Here is a 20436-nt window from a genome sequence, read left to right as displayed (position 1 = left end):
GATAAAGTGCCTGGGCCAAAGGAATTTTCTTTGTCTATTGTAAGGTAGCTTTGATTTGCCATCTCTTTGGCCAAGTCCCAGTGTGCGAATGCGTGTTCGTGCTCGTGTCCTTCCGTTGCCCTTCACTTTTATGGACTTTGATTACATTTTTAATACCACTTCGAGCCGTGCAGCACTTTGGCACGTTTCGTGGAGTAAGGGAAGGTCAGGGTCCCAATTCCATGCCATTTGCCACTCGAGCTACTTACTCGTAATTATTTGCCGAGTAATCCAAAAGATAGACAAACACAGGCGCACGCTGAGCGCATCCAAACCGATAGAGAGAAACCTTCGCCTAGATTGATTTCAGGTCGTTTTTGACGAATTAACAATAATGATGGAAAATACATAGAAATAACCGGGCCGACCCCTGCCCTGCAATGCCCTGACTTTCGGTTTCAGGTTTGGACACAAAAATGAATTGGAACAAACGGATTACAGATTTTGAATCTACTGAAAGGTCTACCCCTTGGGTCTACTCTTATGATGTCTGAGCCTTGAATTTTTGTTTGCCCCTCTGGCAATTCTCAGCTGGAATTTGAAATACAAATAAATGCACTCGATGCACTCGATGCTGTTCTAGCAACCGAGAGCCAAGCATATATTTGCCATAATGTCACAAAGCTGTGATCAGTAAATAGCGGCCATTGGGAACACAACGATGCCGCATAAAACTCTGGCTAGAGATGAACTTATTCCGAATTTAAATGTCGTAATGAAAGAAGTACCAAATCGGTAGCTGGAAATTGGCTAACTGAACAGGCAGCATGCAGCTCTCTTTGTGGCAAGTACATGCCACCAGTTGTAAGTCTAATATTTATTCTATGAGCTAATCCATCGAAAGTGCTGTATGGCTACAATCAATAGCTGTTCTCCGGCTCCAGAGCTATCCACACCCACCAAGGCTTGCAGCTCCGACAGCTGGCAGCTCAGCCGACAAGTTGCCACAGCGTCCACGGCATTCATCACTTTTGCAAAGATTTGCAAAGAAGATTTTTTGGTTTGCAAAATGTTAAACACTGCACTACTGCAACTTGACAAATGTTATTCAAGTGCCTCGGCGCCGGGCCGGCACTTGTCTTATTTATGGTTTGTTTTTGTTTTTGTTTTTGTTTTTGTTTTTGTTTTTGTTTTTTTAAGGCAAACAATCAGCGGTGGTTCGGCTCGGTTTTTTTTTTCTTTTGGTTTTCGGGGCTTTGGTTCAGGCCAAGACGTGGCCAAAATACTTGGCAAATACTCGTAGTTGGTCCATTGCACACGAACATGCAGCCAGACAAAGCCAGCCACTGAGAAATCATTTTTTGCACATGACACATGGATGTGGCTGTGGCTGTGCCTGTGCCTGTGACTGTTGTTGGCCCAAACAATTTGTCGCGTTTGTCGCCTTGTTCCGCAATTGTTTTACGCTCAGCTGAGGCGACCTCAAGCAAACATTTGCCCCCCAAATGTGTGTAGGTCTCTTTGCCACAGTAAGCAAATATAATTGAAAGAATCTCTGCCTAAAATGAGTTCCTGTAAATCAGCCACAAGTTTGACTGACGAAAAAAATCCATATGTATATATAAACTTGATCTATTGTTTGACAATAACAGCGAGGGGCACACACATATATTTATATTTATATTACCGGTCCGCAACAGAATTATAAATCTTATGTGGTCCAACCTGATTTGTTCGAAATTTATTGTACATAAATCTAATAAATAAATTCAGCACATCCCTAAACAGACTCCCCAAACGAAACTGGATGTTGTCTGAATTTGTTGCCTGTTTTTCTTCGGTGTTTTATCTTTAATTACAACACACAAAGCATAACTTTTGATAGTGTAATTAAGGCGCGAGACACGAAGGCATTAGCAATCGGATATACACTATCTAATGGCAGGCCCAAAAGTTCATTGGGGGAAACCAGTTTGTGAAGAACCACTGAAGAACCACCACCTTTTGCCACTCATGGTGATTCAGACTATTTCTCTCTGAGAGACCAGACAGTGTCCCCAACTCTTTCTAGAACCATGCGATTTGCATGAGAATGTTGATTGGGCAGGCGCTAAAAATACAACCCAAATTGCATATTTATGAGGTAATAGTGGAGCTTGACGTCATGTAGAGAGAGGCGATGATATCGATGGCTGATCAAAACATAAACACAAATAATCGTACATATAAATATGAATAGAATATTTAAGCCAAAGAAATGGGTAACAAAGTTACCAGTTTGCCAGAACATTCGCAACAAATTTTCTCTTCGAATTTACACAAATTTTGATACAATAAAAATACAGAAAAATAAATGTATATTTAATGATTAATTAATTAATTTTAATAATGTCTCCAATTTAACATAATTAAAACATATACAACCAAATGTTAGTGTTTGAATCTGAAGAGCAAAACAAATCAATAAAAATCTTAACAAAAAAGAAGCGATTTTGGGGCATAAACAAGTTTGGGCCGCCGCCCAGTTCAACGATCGTTGTGGATCGTTATGCTAGGAGCCCGCGATATCTAGCTGAGAATATTCGGACACGAGCATTAAAACAGCCATCAAAATACCCCGCAAGATGTGCCAGATGATGGGGAATATGAGTAATGATGAAAGCAGACAATTTTATGGCAGGGGATCGAAACTTGCCCTCGTTTAGGCAGTTAAAAAGTTGGGGAAGAAAATGGTTTTTTTCTCCATTAAATCTTCCACTAGAACAAGGGGTATGAAACGGGGTTACACTCCGCATGGAGCACAATTAAATGCATAATTAGAAGATAAAAACGAACAGGTATAATAGAATAGAAATCATATTTTGATTGAGCAATCGGCTGCCTAATGGGCAGCATCACAATGTGCTTCCAACCATCGATCGATTGATGGAGCTTGGGGCCCCAATTAGCGGACAGACAATGGACAGTCAGTGCGTGCGTGGAACTGGTTGGGCTGCCCGGCTGCCGGCGATGCAAGCCGATTATGACACCCGGCTGAACTTGCCAGGCGCTAAACAGCGACTCCATTTAGCGACTTATTAGGGGAGCTATCAATAGCTGGGGCTGGGGCAGGGGCAGGGGCAGGGACAGGCCAATGTTTAATTGATGGAAAGGCCAAACGCAGCTGGCGAGGTTCTAATCAATTTCGAGTTGGCAACGACTGGATAAGATCACATCTCTGCGGATATCTGCGAGAGAATCTCTACGAATGTTAGCTATGCAAATTCACATTAAAAAAAATTTTAGAAAAAAAAAACAACCAAGAAAATAAAATATGGGAAGACAGAAAACAGAAACATAGAAGATGGAAAAATGAAACGTGCGGAAATCAAAACAAAACTCCAATTAGCATAGACCCTAATCCTCTTTTGTCCGGGGTATAAAAACCTGAAACGCCCATCTCGACATTAACAGATTCAGACCAAACATGGTAAGTTTCGGTTCTATCCATGGCATTGGGGGAATCACCGGCGGACTGTGGCCTATTGGAAGTAGCTCCTAATTCTCCTCTCGCTTTCTTTCAGCAAATATTTTACGTCATTGCTCTGGCTTTTGTGTCCGTCGTGGCGGCTGATGTCAGTCACCTCAAGCTGGGTCTTGCCGCAGATGGCGCCTATGGACTGACCTCCTCATCATCATCGTACTCGTCCGGTTCGGTGGTGCCGGGCGGAGATGCCAGCAGCTATCAGCCTGATGAACTGATCCCTGGCCACCTCAAAGTAGCCACTATTCAGGCGCAATCCTCCCAGGCGATTACCGGTGGAGATTCGAGCTCCTATCAGAGCGCAGAACACGCTTCAGGCCAGTTGAAGGTAGCCGCCATTCAGGGGGAGAGCGAAGTCATCCCTGGAGGCGACTCGAGCTCGTACCAGCCCGCGGAGTATACTCCGGCCCATCTCAAAGTAGCCTCCATTGAGACCCAGTCTGCCGAGGTGATTCCTGGCGGAGACTCGAGCTCGTACCAGTCCGCTCATCTGCAGGTGCAATCATCAGGCGCACAACAAGTCCTTGGCGGCGACTCCAGCAGCTATGCCCCCGAGCAGTTCATTCCAGAGGCTGATCGCGAGGCTCACTACAAGTATGTCCAGGAACAGCAGCAGCAGCAGCAGCAGCAGCAGCAGCAGGAGGAAACTGTCATTCCCGGTGGAGATTCCAGCTCCTACCAGCCCGCGGAGTACACACCCGCGCATCTGAAGGTTGCCTCAGCTCAGGTGGAGGTGGAGGCTACACCCAGCATTGGTGCCGACAGCTACACACCCGAGCAGTTCATTCCAGAGGCTGATCGTCAGGCTCACTATCAGTATGTCCAGCAGCAGCAGCAGGGGGAGACTGTCATTTCCGGTGGAGATTCCAGCTCTTACCAGCCGGCGGAGTACACACCCGCTCAGCTAAAGGTTGCTCTGGTGGCGCCTGTGGCGGCTGCTCAAGTTGCACCCGGAAGTGAGGAGAGCTCCTACCAGACCGTTGCTGCACCCGCTGTCCAGTACAGCTACACCCAGACACTAACCAAGGCGCTGCAGGCACCCGCTGCAGTGGCTGCCGTCAGCTATCAGGCCGCTGATCTGATTCCCGCCTACGTTCAAGGTCAGGCGGTGATCAGCAAACAGCTTGTGGCGCCAGTTCGTCAGTCTGTCGTGTATGCCAATGTCCAGGGAGAGGCTGTCAGCAGCAGCAAGCAGCTGGTGGCGCCCTTCCGTGAGCAGACCGTAAGCAATGGCTATGGGCAGTCCATCGTTAGCGAGATTGCCGCACCTGCCCAGCTGTACCAGGAGCCCGTATCGAATGGCATCGAGGAGTTCAATGCCGGAACCCATGTGCCCGTGGCCATTGGTGGCAACACAGTCACGCCCACCCATCTGCAGGTCGCAGCCCCCAGCTACACATCCGTTGCCTCCTCCTCCTCCGCGTACTCCTCTGCGTCCGCCTCCTCGGCTGCTTCCTCGTCTGGCCATGACACTCAGTATGCAACCAACGGCGGCTATGTCTACTAGGCCTTTAAGTCTTTAACCTTTAAGCATTCCTTTCGAAAACAAATAAACAATTCTCATCATTAAACCGTGGAGCTGCAACGATGCTTCGGCTACTTTTGGTGGAGGTTACCAAGGTTATCGGATGAATCAGTGCATCTGTATGTTGCTTTGTTGCTTATGTGTTTCTCTGGCACCATCGCCATGATCGATTTACAGTTGTTCTTCTCGTCTGTCTGATTCGTCAGACAGAGAGAGAGAGAGAGTGTTTGCGCAATGTGTGCGAAATAATGAGAGCGCACGTATTCGTGCGTGTACGATCGTGTTCCGCTGCACAAATTAAGGGTTAGTGCATGTCGCAGGTAGAAAATTGTCTGAGAGCGAGCTTTGCCGTTGCTGCAATGCTGAGAGAGCGAGTTATTGTGCTGCTACAGTGCTGAGAGAGCATTTACCGTAACACGGTGGGTGTCAGTGGCATTTTCGCCTTGAATATTTATTTATAAATATTTTCAATCTGCCAAATGCCAAATGTAAAACACACTCCCTAATCCTTTGCTGGTAGTTCTCTTGACTTGTGCGAGACATTTCCTCACCGACTTCAATGAAATAATTTATTCGTGATTCACTACCTACAAATCCCCCCCCCCCCCACCAAATGATATTTTTGTTTCGAAATCTGTTCACAGATCACATTACTCACAGAACAGAGTTTCCACCTTTGCCACTGTCTCCCTGCTGTCCCTGTGGCCGTGTGATCTCATCATTAACCTGATCTTCGTGATTCTACAGTTACCGCTCTCTCAGCAGCCCTCGCTCCCTCACGCATCAATGCAAAAACCCAAAAACCCATGCAATATGCTGTCCATGTAATGCCTCCCCCATCCATCCGGAGTGCCGGTTCGATTTCAAGTTCATGGGCACAGAAACACAAACACAACACAGAGATCTCTGCATGGTGCTGACGCGGTGGCGGTGGCCAAAGTAAAAGTTGATCTGCCCGACTGCCCGGCTGGCTGCCTGGTTGTCCCTGCTGACTGGGAGCCATACCGGTATTGGTCATGATTATTATGTAAAGCTCGCCATGCCGCTCGTAACTCTAAGGCATTCCCAAGGCCATCCACGGTTCAGCGGTTCGGTTGGGAGCGTCTTCTTGATGGCTTTTTAGAAAGTGCTCGCTCTGAGCAGAGGATTCCATTCCATCCCCCCTCCCTCGTTCTTGGATGCAATCAATCTGGCTGCAGGGCAAGGCCATTCGGATGAATCTTTCCACAGCGGTCGGGCCAGGTTCATGCTGGGCCGCAGTCGCCGTAGCCCCATTTTGTGCGGTCAACCCCAAAGGTTGGGACTACATGTGCCCATTAAGTGTTAAATTGAATGTTAATTAGTGGAACCCACAACCGAGACAAACACACAAGCAAAACTTAAAAAAAACCCCCAAAATAAAACTAAAACTAAAAAAAACAAACCCAAAGCTCGTTCCCTCCTGCTAATCGGCTTGATTCAAGACTCGGACCCACACCCCTACCCAAAAGGTGTCCCAAAGTAGTTCATAAGAGTTACCCCTTACCCGTTACCCATGGCCTCTGTTGCCTGTTGCCCTGATGGCTGCTCTGTTGCCCGTGCCTGAAACCCGTTGCGGAAAAATATTGTAAATGAGTTAAACTCGTTTACGCGTGTGTGTGTGTGTGTGTGTGTGCGTGTGTGAGTGCTGCTTTTTTTTTTGCTTATTTTCTTAATTTGGTTTATGTTAAATAAAATATATATTTCACTTTTGTTTGTTGCTATTTTTCCCTACATCTCTTCTTCACTGAGAGTTTTGCCTTTGAAATGTATCTGTGGCAGCGACTGCCCCTTCGCTTCTTTGGCTGCTGCTGCCTTCGCTGCAAGTCTACCTCTGGTGCTGCGGCTGCGGCTGTGGCTGTGGCTGGAGGGGCTTTTCTTGGACTCTTCTGCCTATAAATTGACAGTCGGCTCTAGGGACCGGCATCAGTCTCAGCCTCAAGCTCGTCCAGCACAGTCGCCCCTTGTCACTCAGTCAGTCAGTCACTCAGCCATAACCCAAACATGGTTAGTGCCTCCTGCTCTTAGCACACAAATATCAACAAAACAAACAAAAAACTATTTGTTTTCGCTCTCGGCTATTATCTATAATTATTTTTTTTCCTATTCCATTTTTTTGCAAGTGCTTTGTGTGTGTTTTAATGTGCGCCTTGTGTGTGTCCCTTACCTCCTCCTTCTTGCAGAAATTCCTCATTGTGTTCGCCCTGTTCGCCTGCGCGGCCGCCGATGTCAGCCACCTGAGCCAGTATCTGCCACCCACCAACGAGTATCTGCCACCCGTTCAGAACACGGTTCAGTACACGGCCCCATCGGTGAGCTACTCCGCTCCGTCCTACCAGCAGCAGACCTACTCGGCTCCGTCCTACCAGCAGCAGACCTACTCGGCTCCGTCCTACCAGCAGCAGACGTACTCCGCACCAGCCATCCAGCAGAGCTATGTTGCGCCCAGCAATGAGTATCTGCCACCCGTGCAGCAGCAGACCTATTCCGCACCAGCTGTCCAGAGGACCTACTCTGCTCCATCTGTGAGCTACTCCGCTCCAGCTGTCCAGCAGACATACGCTGCTCCATCTGTGAGCTACTCCGCTCCAGCTGTCCAGCAGACATACGCTGCTCCATCCGTGAGCTACTCCGCTCCAGCTGTCCAGCAGTCGTACTCCGCACCGGCCTACCAGCAGTCGTACTCCGCACCGGCCTACCAGCAGTCGTACTCTGCCCCATCTGTGCGCTACTCTGCCCCATCCTCCAGCGTGGATGTGGGCACCCAGTATGCCTCCAATGGTGGCTATGTCTACAGGAAGTAAGAAGCTGAGAAGCAACAACTGATCCAATGTAAATAACTATTTTTTCTCTGTGTGTATTTCTGTTTTTACATTTATCTTATTTTTTTTTGTAACAAATTAAACGAAAAAGTTTTGAAAACAACAAGTTTGGTCAATGATTGAAGAGTTTTGAGTTGGGGATTTTGGTTGTGGATCACGTTAAAACGTGAGCTTTTGCATCTGCTGTTAAGCTACATATGTCGTTAAGCTTAGGAGCTTTGCTCAGCTTTTGAGGGTTGTTTAAAGCATACACGCTTTGCGCCAGCTTGCGAGAAGGGTGTGTAAAAAGCGAGCTTTGTATGGCTCGTATTGGAGGTGCTTTGGGGTTTAATCAACATCAAAACTAATATTAAGCTTGCGCTTTATCAGGCTTAAAGTTTAACTAAAATACAACGGTACACGGCTGAAGCTCTGAAGCTCTCTTTATGCTTAGAATTTGTTTTTGTTTCATACATTTGACTGTACTTTCTGTGTTGTCCCATTAAAGCTGCTGTTATAAAATTAATCTGCAATTATTCTTGTGGAAATTAAAGTGCTTTTAAGACTCCTTTTTCTTGTAAAGCTTTCGTGCTTCCTTGCAAAGCTTTCGGGCTCCCTTGCCAAATAATTCGCCTTTTTTTAAGATCCAAAGAAATTATTTCTTTTCTTGAATCTATTCCAGAGATTTATGTAAACATCGATTTGCTTTTGAGCCATTCGTTGAAGTCAAGCGGCTTTTCGTTTATTTTATTTGATTCGATTTTATTTTGTGTAAAGTCTGCCTGACTAATTAATTTTTATAGTTTAGTCCAGCACCATCCATGGGGTATACTATTTATGGAACCTTTTTTTTTCATTGTGATGCAAAGCAATTTCCGTTTCGGTTCGCGAAATGGAAAGTGAAATGAACCCCAAAACGAAGCCGGAACGGAGCGGAGATGGAGATGGCGTGGAGTTTATGTAAGCCCAAAAATGTGGCTTATAAGTGGAAACGAAGCAGGCCGAGGCCGCACAGTCCACGTCGAAGTCGAAGTCGAAGTCGAAGATGCAGCTGTGGCCACTTATCCTGGCACTGACGCTCCTGCCGTTGCTCAGCAGATGCGATGTGAGTCATCTGCCCAAGGACTACATTCCGCCCAAGCCAGAGGAGCTGCCTCAACCTCAATCACAAACATCTCTGGATCATCAGGACTTGCCAATCGAACACGAACCGAAACCCAAGCACGATGCCGATGCCGATGCCGGTACCGAGGGACATTCAAATGACTCTTCGAATGGCTTCTATCCAAGCGTGGGCCTGCCTCTGCCGCCGGGCTATGCGGTGCCCACGGGCAACAATGTACCGCCACCGCCCGCCCAGCCACCCAACTTCCCGCTGCCCATCTATCCGCCGTACTTTGGCTTTGGCGGAGATCCCAACGGAAGTCCCTTTGGCAGCGGTCCACCGAATGCGGCCATACAACAGCCGCCACCAGGGACAGCCTTCCCACAGGGCGGACAGGGTGGTCCGTTCCCCAATAACGGACAGGGTGGCGGCTCATTCCCTTTCACCGGTCAGGGTTCCAGTCCGTTCCAACCACAGGGTGCACAATTTCTAGGACAGGGTGGCCAATTCCCTCCTCAAGGTGCACCATTTCCAGGACAGGGAGGCTCAGCCTTTCCCGGACAAGGAGGCCCTCCATTCCCCGGACAAGGAGGCCCTCCATTCCCCGGACCAGGAGGCCCTCCCTTTCCCGGACAAGGTTTTCCATTCCCCGGACATGGACAAGGCTTACCCTTCCCCGGACAGGGACTAGGCTCGCCCTTTCCCGGACAGCAAGGTCCTTTCCCCGGACAGGGACAAGGCTCACCCTTTCCCGGGCAGGGCGGTGGGCCCTTCCCACCCGATTACCTGACGAACCAAGGCCTGCCTATACCTGGCTCCCAGTCGCCTTTTCAGCAAAGTTTTAATGCGGGTTTCAATGTGCCCAACGGCTTTGGTGGACCACAGATACAGCCACAGGGCGGTAATCCGTTTCAGCAGTTTGGAGCCTACGCTGACGAGCCGGAGGAGCAGCAGCAGCAGCAAGCAGAGCCGGAGAAGGTCAAAGAGAAGGAGGAGCAGCAGCTGCCAAGCACAGAGCCGCCCCAAAGCGTGGACACCATCTATGGCACAAACGGCGGCTATGTCTATCAGCGGGCCATATGATTTTGTTGTGAGGGTTTTATAGGCCCATGCGAGTGGCTCGAGGCAGAGACGTGGGCAGAGACAGAGACAGTCGACAAGTTCATTATAAATTATTATTCACAAGTTTTTTTTTGTTTTTTGATTTATGATTTTGTTTATTGTATTTTGTTTGTATTTGGACAGACAGCATGGTTTGTCTTTATGCTAATGGCTGGGAGGTTTTTGACGCTGACGGACAACCATAAATGAGGAGACAACATGTCGCTGTCCAGTCCACCTCTGAATGGAATCAATTTAAATTTGAAATCAAATCATCAAACACGTCAATCGCATACATAATTTACGATAAAAGTTGCGCCAAAAGGAGTCGAATGAGTAGGTGGCAAGGACTCTGCTTCTTTCGGCATATAATCCACTCGAGGATCGCAAATAACAAAGAGAAGATACTCACTCGTAGATGCCCAAGGAAAATGAGGATGTGCCCATAACTTATTTTGTCAATTGGTCAGCCAATTGGGATTATCAGTAATAATTATTTTAAAAAACGTTTCCACGACAGAACTCTACTAATTAAAGTATACAGATTATTGGCACTCATTTATATGTATAAATTGAGCAATACTTTCCATGCTACTTAAGGCATATGTTTCATCTTTGTATTCCAAAATGTATTCATATTTGCCCTTTATGGGCCTGGTCTGGCTATTTCCATTCAAAGATTTGTATCAATTGTAATCAAAAGACTCGTTTTAGGCACCAACATTAGCGACTTTATTCATTTCTATTCAACTTGATGAATTATTTATTCATTTATTTGTTGTTGCGATGTTTTGTTTTGTTTTTGTGCAAGATTTTACTGATTTTTATGGATTTACCAGCGAATACTAGGCATACAGCCTCGCTCATGCCCACATCTAAGTGGAGAGTGGCTCCTTACCATTTGATCCATTCCCACCCACTGCCCACTGCCCAGTGCCTAGTGCCATCTCCAGTTCTTCGCTGTGGGGTCGTCTCGGATTTCGCTTAGCAATTTGTTGTTGTTGTGCCAGTCGCTTTATTCAAATCATTTTCAGATTGCCACTTTTTCACAGCTCCATTGTTTAGCCATTCAATTCAATTCGTTAGATTGTTGCAATTATTTTTCGTATGCCTCTGATTTTTGAATATTTATGCAGCTGATAGGACTTGGATTTGTATTTGTACCAGACTGCAGACAGACCCTCTGCCTGGGCAGATGGTAGATAAAGATACGGAAGATGGTAGACGGAAAATGACAGATGGTGGATGGAACATTGGATGGTGTTTCTTCAAATGAATATGAAATTGGAGGCTATTTTCACAGCCATTAGTCATAATTAAGCCCAAACTGTGAACGCGATGCTTGGCCAGGGGCTCTTCAACTTGACATTTTCTTTGGCTTTGTTTTTAATTTTTAAATGTTTGTTTGTCAAGTTAATTTACGTGACTGTTTTGTTTGAGGCGAGTGTCGCCTAACGAACTTAGCCATAATGATTGTATTAACCAAGAAACACGCCTACGAAAGACAGCATGCATAAAATATTGGCAGCCACCAGATCATGATCTCAGATCGGAAGAGGATGAGGATGAGGATGAGGAGGAGGAGTGGCTGGCCCTCTAAACAAACGTAACTTATGGGCCATTGCAAATGCGCGAAGGTTGATCGCAAAGGAGAGCACGAGACGTGAGCGGAGAGAGGGAGAAGTCTGCCACTGCATTACCGACAAATCGAATAAAGAGTGTAGCCATTAAAATAGAAGAATAAATTAAAATTTAGCTAAGTTCTTCTGCAATTTGTTCCACTTTAAACAGGAATATTTCCCATCGAAACTTGCCAAGGAAACCCTGCCTGTCAGCATAAATGTACTTGGTATCCATCCTAGATTATCCCTTTTCGTACTATCATTCTTTGCATTAGATCTCGTGGGTGCATCTCCTTCCCTGTGCGTCTGCCATGCAACTTCAAGTCATTGCACTTGGCTCTGCAGCCATCCAAACCCATTTTAGGTGTCAATTGGCCAGGCCAGATGCCAGATGCATAGACAAACAGCTGAACAGATGTGCCTCCTGCTTTGGTTTTGCCTGATAAATATTTAAACAAATATTTTCTCTTTTTTCTTTTTTGCGACAACTTGTTTTCCGCCTCCGCTGCTGTCTCTGTCGCTGTCTCTGTCTCTGTCTTTGCGGGTGTGTTATCAACTGGGGATTAGGCTCCTAGTCCAGCTAGTCCACCTAGTCCACTGGCCATTGAGCCATGGGAGGCATTGTGCCATTGTTGGCATCGTGCGTTTTGGTCATTTATTAATCAGCAAACCGAAAATTAAATGTGTTTTGCATGATTTTTATTATTGGTCGTCTGCATTAGCATGCCGCGTGTGCCCCCCTTGACCTTACTGCCTGCCACAGGCGTCATCTGTCCACCATACACCATCCAACCAATTAAGAGTAAAAATTCCAATAACTCTGTAACTATAAATGCTCGTTGGAGCACCAAGCTGGCCATCAGTTGATCGATCTCGTTCGTTTGGTGTAGTTTGTACCATCCTTCTACCTCCGTCTCGTTGTGCATTTTTTTTGTGAGCCAAGTGAAAGATGGTAAGTGACCATCCCAAAAGCCATGCGTGGACATAATTCCATCTATTCTTTTTGTTTGTTTCTTGTGACAAGTGTTCATGGTTTCCCCTCTCTCTCTCTCTGTAGAACCCTTGTTCCGTTCTCGTTCTGGCTGTGTGCTGCTGCAGCTTGGCCCTCGTTCAGGCCCGTCCTGATGTGAGTCATTTGCTTCAATCGAACCGCAACTTTCTACCCCCGCTGCCACAGAAGGAGATCTCCGTTACGCAAAACTACCAGCAGATTGCTCAGGTCCAGCCTCAGATCCAATCCCAGCCCCAGCCCCAGCCCCAGTATCAGTACCAGAATCAGGTGCAAGTGCAGACCCAATCATTCCCCCAGGTGGAGTCCATTCAGGCATCTATTCCATTGGCCAGCTTCTCCATTCAGTCGGGCGGACAATACCAATCTGCCGCTCCTTCTCCTGTTGCTGCTCCTGCTCCCGTTCAAGTCTCCATTCCAGCAGCTGCTCCCGTTAAAGTGCAGGCACCAGCCCCAGCGACAGCTTCCCAGGTGATCTATGAGTCGCCCAAGCCAATTGTTGCCACCCAAACCACGGTGCGGAATGCCTATCTGCCACCTGTCCAGCAGTTTGTGCCCTCACCGGAGCCAGTTGTGGAGACAACAGTGCAGCAGACCACATACAATGCCCCCGAGAATGTAGTTGCTCCCGCTCCCGCTCCGGTGGTTGAACAGACTTACTCCGCTCCAGCACCCGTGGTGCAGGAACAGACTTACACTGCTCCAGCTCCGATTGTCCAGCAGACCTACTCTGCTCCAGCTCCTGTGGTTCAGCAGACTTATTCAGCTCCAGCTGCTGTGGTTCAACAGACTTACACTGCCCCAGCGCCAGTGGTGCAGGAACAAACATACTCCGCACCAGCACCTGTGGTTCAACAGACTTACACTGCCCCAGCGCCAGTGGTGCAGGAACAAACATACTCCGCACCAGCACCTGTGGCTCAGCAGACTTAATCCGCACCAGCGCCAGTGGTGCAGGAACAAACATACTCCGCTCCAGCACCCGTGGTGCAGGAACAGGCTTACACTGCTCCAGCTCCGATTGTCCAGCAGAATTACTCTGCTCCAGCTCCTGTGGTTCAGCAGACTTATTCAGCTCCTGCTGCTGTGGTTCAACAGACTTACACTGCCCCAGCGCCAGTGGTGCAGGAGCAAACATACGAAGCTCCATCCCCAGTGGCTCAGCAGACCTACATTGCCCCTGCGCCAGTGGTTCAGGAACAGACCTATTCATACCCCGCTCCAGCGCCAGTGGTTCAGCAAACTTACTCAGCTCCAGCTCCAGCTCCAGCTCCAATTCAGCAGACATACAATGCACCCGCTCCCGTGGTTCATCAGACATACACCGCTCCAGCTCCAGCTCCAGCTCCAGTTCAGCAGACATACACAGCCCCTGCTCCTGTGATCCAACAGACCTACTCTGCTCCTGCTCCTGCTCCTGCATCTGCTGCTCAGCAAACTTATTCTGCTCCTGCTCTGATCCCAGAGCCAGTACAGCAGACTGTTAGCATCAGTGCTCCAGTTTCAGTTCCAGCACCAGCGCCAGTTCAGATTCAGCAGCAGCAGCAGCAGCAGCAGCAGCAGCAGCAGCAGTACAGCGGCTATAGCTACCAGGCGCCAGCATCAGCTCCAATTGTTCAGCAGACAACCAGCAGCTACACGGCTCCAGCTCCGGTTCAGTTCCAGCAATCGTTTGTGCCCGCTCTACCAGCACCAGCACCAGCACCAGCACCGATCCAGATTCAGTCTCAGCCAATTGTTCAGTATGCGCCACAAGCTCCAACATACACTCCAGTGCAACAGCAACAGCAGCAGCAGCAGCAGGTTTCCTATGCACCAGCATCGATCGTGCAACAGACTGAGACTGGCAGCATCTTGTCCCAGGTGGCGACTACCTCCACCATCTCGTTACTCTAGCCGTGGCTTATACGTCGGTTACCGCCGATACAGATGCTCTTCGTGACTCTTTCTCTACGTCACAGGCTTGAGCGTAGCTCAACACCTAGCCTCTAGGAACTTCGTGTAGAGCTTTGCGACTAGCACAGTAGTCTCAGTGAATAACAATGAATCGGTTAAAGATCGTGGTTAATCAACATCGTTTGTTAAGAATTTTTTTTCTACGTACAACCTGTTTTCCAATAAAAAAAAATTATTATAAAAACGATAAACATTTCGAAGACTTTTAATACGATATTTTATTTGAGTAACTGCAGGAAATACTCACCAAATAGACCTCCAAATTGGTGCGAAGAACTTCTTTCGAATGGGAATTTGTTCATCTTTTTTATACCCGGTATTCTAAGAGTAAATAGGGTAAATAGTAAATACAATATTGTGCACAAAGTGAATGTATGTAAAGCACACAAGGAAACGATTCCGACCCCATAAAGTATATATATTCATGATCAGCATCAATAGCCGAGTCGATTGAGCCATGTGTGTCTGTCCGTCCGTCTGTCCGTCCGTCCGTCCGTCTTGTTGAGCGCCTGGATCTCAGAGACCATAAAAGCTAGAGCCACAAAATTTAGCATCCAGACTGCTATATGCTCACACTGAAACCAGTGTATTTCAAAAATGAGCCACGCTCCCTTCCGCCCCCGCAAAAGGGCGAAAACCTCCCTAATCTACAATTTTGAAGATAAAAGAAATATAAAACACCATTTTGTAGGGAATGACCATATCTATCAGATCACCGAATTGGGATCCGATTGGACCCACCCCGTCTCACAGCTTATATTTGTTTTTTTCACATTCTCTCATTCAAACTCTGATTCTGCTGTGTGAGGCCACTGCCCCTGGCGCGAGTCTACAGTGTGTGGGTCTAGGGAAGGGGGCGCGCTAACGGAGCGTGTTGGTGCGAGAAGTGTTGTAGATGTAGATGGCAGAAGACAGATGAAGAAAGGTGCAGATGTAGTACTGAGTGCCGGTACTGAGTTAAAGTTTTGACGCGTAAGAAGCGTCTCACACGTCCCTTCTCGTTTGTTTTGTAGTTAAGGACTCGACGTTCGGTGTTGCCTGACTTTCAAATTCCTATGGGGAGGCTACATCCGGATATGTACTCCCTGCACTCTGAAATGTCTGAGTTTTAAAGACTTTAAAAGATATTTGACATTTTCTATTTTCGCTTTGGCTTTGGCTTTGTTTTTATACCCGGTACTCGAAGAGTAAATAGGGTTTACTGTATTTGTGGGGAATAACGGTTGTATGTAACGCACAGAAGGAAACGTTTCCGACACCATAAAGTATATATATTCTTGATCAGCATCAATAGACGAGTCGATAGAGCCATGTCTGTCTGTCAGTCTGTCCGTCTGTCCGTCCGTCCGTCTGTCGGTCTGTCCGTCTTGTTTGTCGGCTAGTTCTCAGAGACTATAAGAGCAAGAGCCACCAAATTTTGCATCCAGACTGCTATATGCTCACACTGAAACCAGTGTATTTCAAAAATGAGCCACGCCCCCTTCCGCCCCCGCAAAAGGGCGAAAACCTCCCAAATCTACAGTTTTGAACATAAAAGAAAACTAGAAACGCCATTCCGTAGGGAATGACTATATCTATTATATCACCAAATTGGGATCCGATTGGATCATTATTATAGCCACAATGAATAAATTAATTTCCAGTGGCTAAACCCACCCCGTCCCGCAGCTTATATTTGTTTTTTGCACATTCTCTCATTCACACTCTGCTTCGCGCAGACACGTCTCTGCCTCTGCCTCTGCCTCTGCCTTTGCCGCGTCTCTGCCCTGATTCTGCAGTGTGTGGCTCTAGCGTGTTGGCGTGAGTAGTGTTGTTATGCAGATGACAGATGAAGAAAAAACGTAAAATTTGACAAATAACCGCTAAGGTGCAGATGTAGTACTGAGTGCCGGGTATAAAAGTTGTGACGCGTAAGAAGCGTCTCACACGTCCCTTCTCCTTAAATTTTTGTTTGTCAAGTTAATTTACGTGACTGTTTTGTTTGAGGCGAGTGTCGCCTAACGAACTTAGCCATAATGATTGTATTAACCAAGAAACACGCCTACGAAAGACAGCATGCATAAAATATTGGCAGCCACCAGATCATGATCTCAGATCGGAAGAGGATGAGGATGAGGAGGAGGAGTGGCTGGCCCTCTAAACAAACGTAACTTATGGGCCATTGCAAATGCGCGAAGGTTGATCGCAAAGGAGAGCACGAGACGTGAGCGGAGAGAGGGAGAAGTCTGCCACTGCATTACCGACAAATCGAATAAAGAGTGTAGCCATTAAAATAGAAGAATAAATTAAAATTTAGCTAAGTTCTTCTGCAATTTGTTCCACTTTAAACAGGAATATTTCNACTGGCAGCATCTTGTCCCAGGTGGCGACTACCTCCACCATCTCGAATGAGATCGGCACCGAATATGCAGCCAATGGCGGCTATGTCTACGAGAAGCACTGAGAAAGAGATGCAGTGTCCGAACTCGCATCGAGTTGTGGATCGGAGATCCTTGAAGCACATCTCGAAACGCTGATCGTGTCATCAGAGTCACTTATTGTTACTTAGCCAATTTCTAGCACCAATTAGTTGTAGCAAACAATTCCATTTTTTTCTACGTACAACCTGTTTTGAAATAAAAAAAAATTATTATAAAAACGAAAAACATTTCGATATTCTATTTGAGTAACTGCGAGAAATACTCACCAAATAGACCTCCAAATTGGTGCGAAGAACTACTTTCGAATGGGAATTTGTTCATCTTTTTGTTTTGTAGTAAGGACTCGACGTTCGGTGTTGCCTGGCTTTAAAATTCCAATGGGGAGGCTACATACGGATATGTACTCCCTGCTCGCTGATGGGTTTGAGATTTAATGACTTTAAGAGATATGGCCACAAAGGTGATTCCCTGAAAATGAAAAATTATTCGCCACAGGTCAATATTCTTTTGATAGATGGATGGCTGGTCCCCAGATGAGCAATGTGACGCAGGTTTTTGGATAGTCGAATTATGAATGGGGGGACTTGGCAGTTGGGAGTCGCCCAGTAACGAGTTATACAATTTCAGAGTCTTCGCATCCCCCCCTTCGCTGAAGAGAAGCAGTGAAGAAGCAACGCAGAAAAGAGGAACAGAGGGACAGAATTTCGGAAAGTATTTGGAATATTATGGGCGACTAATGAGCGCTTGGCGGCGAGTCATCGCCAGTGATGGAGAATGGGAACTTAATTCAGACGAAATGTTTCATTATTATTATTTCTTTTTATTATTATTTTTTTATTTACTGGTATACTACAAAGAAGCCATGGGACAGGTCCCCCCCATATGTTTGTATGTATGGACGGTCTATAGGCGATATCGTTTATGGTGTTTTGTGTTCTGAAAACCTTTCGCATTTGTTCTGGTTCTCGGGCCTGAGCGCCTTTTGACATTCGTGTATCAAGTTGAATGGCAAATTTTTGCCTATAAATATCTTCAGATGTGTGACATTCAGATAGTACTCACCCGTCTTTGGTCCCAGCAACATGGTAAGCTCCCTGCTCCCTGCTCCCCCCTACCGCTAAACGATCCAGAGTCCTAACGGCAACTGTCTTTCCCAGCAACTTTTCGCCATCCTCTCGCTCGCCCTCGTGGCCCTGGCCTCGGCCGATGTCAGCCACCTGACAAGCACCTATCTGCCACCCCACTCGGGCGCTGCCTCCTCCACCTACGAGTCCTACCAGTCGGCACCCGCCGAGTCCGCCTCCTTTGCCGCGGAGTCGTCCTACTCCGCCCCAGCGGAAGCCCAGGCGGCCACCTACAACAGCGAGTCATATGCCGCTCCTGCCGCCAGCTACAACAGCGAGTCGTACTCGGCTCCAGCTGCCAACGAGAACAGCGAGTCTTATGTCGCTGCTGCCGAGACCACCGCTGAGGAGTCCTACGCGCAGCCCGCCGCTGTTGCTGCTGCCTCATACTCCGCCCCCGTGGTGACCAGGACCTACACAGCCCCTGCTGTGGTGAAGAGCTACTCCGCCCCTGCTGTGACCTCCTACACGAACACCTACACCGCACCAGCTGTGGTCAAGACTTACTCTGCCCCTGCTGTGACCTCCTACACCGCCCCAGCTGTGGTCAAGAGCTACTCCGCCCCAGCTGTGACTTCTTACACGAACACATACACTGCCCCAGCTGTGGTCAAGACTTACTCTGCGCCAGCTGTGACCTCCTACACTGCCCCAGCTGTGGTCCAGACCTACTCCGCACCAGCTGTCACCTCCTACACCGCCCCAGTGGTGACCAAGGCTTACTCTGCTCCCGTGGTGACAAAGACTTATACTGCACCAGCTGTGGTCAAGACTTACTCTGCCCCTGCTGTGACCTCCTACACGAACACCTACACTGCCCCAGCTGTGGTGAAGACCTACTCCGCACCAGCTGTCAGCTCCTACACTGCCCCCGCTGTGGTGAAGACGTACTCCGCCCCTGCCGTTTCCACCTACTCGGCTCCTGCCGTATCAACCTACCGCGCTCCAGCCGTGGTGAGCGGATACTCTGGCATCGACACCACCTACGGCACCAACGGTGGATATGTCTACTAAACGACACTGAATCCCCAAACCCCTCTAAGCATAATGAAAGCACATTTTTTTTTTAAATATATCGAAATCAAGTAATCTAACTGTTAAACGTTTCACTTAAAGAAAATTCAGCAGAGGGGTGTAAATACTGCGAGAAGGGGAGCTGGCTTCCACTTGAATTACATATTCTACGTTCGAAGTCAGCTTTTGGATTAACGGGACTTCTGTCGAAGTTTCACTCTCTTCTTTGCTTCGTGCGGCTTGCTGCTTGTAAACGATGCTTCTGCATCGCAGGCTGCACTGTGGGGAATTTTACCACTTTTTCTGGCCAAACCTCAATTTTCCATAGTCGATAAAATAATTTATGAATTTTTTTATAATTTGTTTGATATTAAAAAGCGAAAATTACATTACTAGACTACATTGAAATTTTTTTTCTCAAGGAATCAAACCGACTTTTTCTGATAGATATGGGCATTAAAATGATTTCATGAATTATGGATTATTATGCATTTCAAAGCTTAATAGTTCCCAGATGGTACGCCAAACCCACAGTGTTTGGGTCTTCTTTTTAGCTGCACCAATCAGCTTTTCAGATAAACAAAAAACCTAATTTAAGATACTAAAGCTATGTGAATAAACCAACAGCTGCCTCTTTAAAAAACTTTAAATTATAAAACAGATTTTAAAAATTCTTAAAGAAAATGCTGCCATAGAAACAAAAAAATTATCATTTGACCATTGCTAAGACCCATATCTTTCATAAAAAGTGGAGCAACAATTGTTATAGGAGCAATAATTTGTTTCATCAAGCTAAAATTGCAAAAAAGAGGTAAGTTGTTAAATTAAGGTACATTTTTCAAAATGGGCTCTAACTATTGTTTCGTTTGGAAGCTATTAATTTTTGCCACAAAAAGTGGTCAAATTCCCCACAGTGCAGCTGTACGGCTCGCTGCTGAGCTCTGCTAGGTGTGTGTGTGTGTGTCGGTGCAGGTGGGTGGCTGCGCACCGTTCTTGAAGCTTCTGTTCGCACTCTCGCCCTCTCTTTCGACTTTGTCCCGTTGTTATGAAGACGTTACAGGTCACCCTTCTGCTTCTGCTGTTGGTTCTCTCTCTCTGCTCAGTCGAGTTAACAATCAATATGCATCGATAAAGACCTCAAGCAAAAACTAACTTATTAAAAATCCATAAGAAGACATAGCAAATAAAAACAATAAATAAGATTTCCCAAACATTTATTTGCCATTAGAGCAACTTATT

The 20436-nt window shown here is 46.9% G+C and overlaps 5 protein-coding genes across 5 annotated transcripts; all 5 read left to right on the top strand.

The window, feature by feature from the left end:
* Positions 1-3437: 3437 nt before the first annotated feature.
* On the top strand, positions 3438-5073 carry LOC117588603 (POU domain, class 6, transcription factor 2). Its single transcript, XM_034280012.1, has 2 exons — positions 3438-3448; positions 3543-5073. Exons 1-2 carry the CDS (start codon positions 3446-3448, stop codon positions 5007-5009), a joined length of 1470 nt encoding a protein of 489 aa, XP_034135903.1. The 5' UTR covers positions 3438-3445; the 3' UTR covers positions 5010-5073.
* A 1907-nt stretch (positions 5074-6980) lies between these two features.
* Positions 6981-7858, top strand: LOC117588608 (cuticle protein 16.5). Its single transcript, XM_034280017.1, has 2 exons — positions 6981-7052; positions 7229-7858. The coding sequence occupies exons 1-2, from the start codon at positions 7050-7052 to the stop codon at positions 7847-7849; spliced, it is 624 nt and encodes a 207-aa protein (XP_034135908.1). The 5' UTR covers positions 6981-7049; the 3' UTR covers positions 7850-7858.
* Positions 7859-8859: 1001 nt separating this feature from the next.
* LOC117588704 (proline-rich protein 2) lies at positions 8860-10034 on the top strand. Its single transcript, XM_034280152.1, has 2 exons — positions 8860-9051; positions 9118-10034. Exons 1-2 carry the CDS (start codon positions 8892-8894, stop codon positions 10032-10034), a joined length of 1077 nt encoding a protein of 358 aa, XP_034136043.1. The 5' UTR covers positions 8860-8891.
* Positions 10035-12397: 2363 nt separating this feature from the next.
* LOC117588702 (calphotin) lies at positions 12398-14579 on the top strand. Its single transcript, XM_034280151.1, is given in 2 exon segments — positions 12398-12496; positions 12732-14579. Coding segments are annotated over 2 exon segments (1947 nt in total).
* Positions 14580-18018: 3439 nt separating this feature from the next.
* Positions 18019-19277, top strand: LOC117588604 (cuticle protein 16.5). The gene is made up of 2 exons (XM_034280013.1): positions 18019-18144; positions 18217-19277. Exons 1-2 carry the CDS (start codon positions 18142-18144, stop codon positions 19195-19197), a joined length of 984 nt encoding a protein of 327 aa, XP_034135904.1. The 5' UTR covers positions 18019-18141; the 3' UTR covers positions 19198-19277.
* The last annotated feature ends 1159 nt before the right edge of the window (positions 19278-20436 follow it).

Source organism: Drosophila guanche, unplaced genomic scaffold (assembly GCF_900245975.1).
Source record: "Drosophila guanche unplaced genomic scaffold, DGUA_6, whole genome shotgun sequence".
Lineage (NCBI taxonomy): Eukaryota > Metazoa > Arthropoda > Insecta > Diptera > Drosophilidae > Drosophila > Drosophila guanche.
The sequence above is the reverse complement of the archived record's forward strand: the minus strand, read 5'-3'. Positions and strand labels throughout refer to the sequence as shown.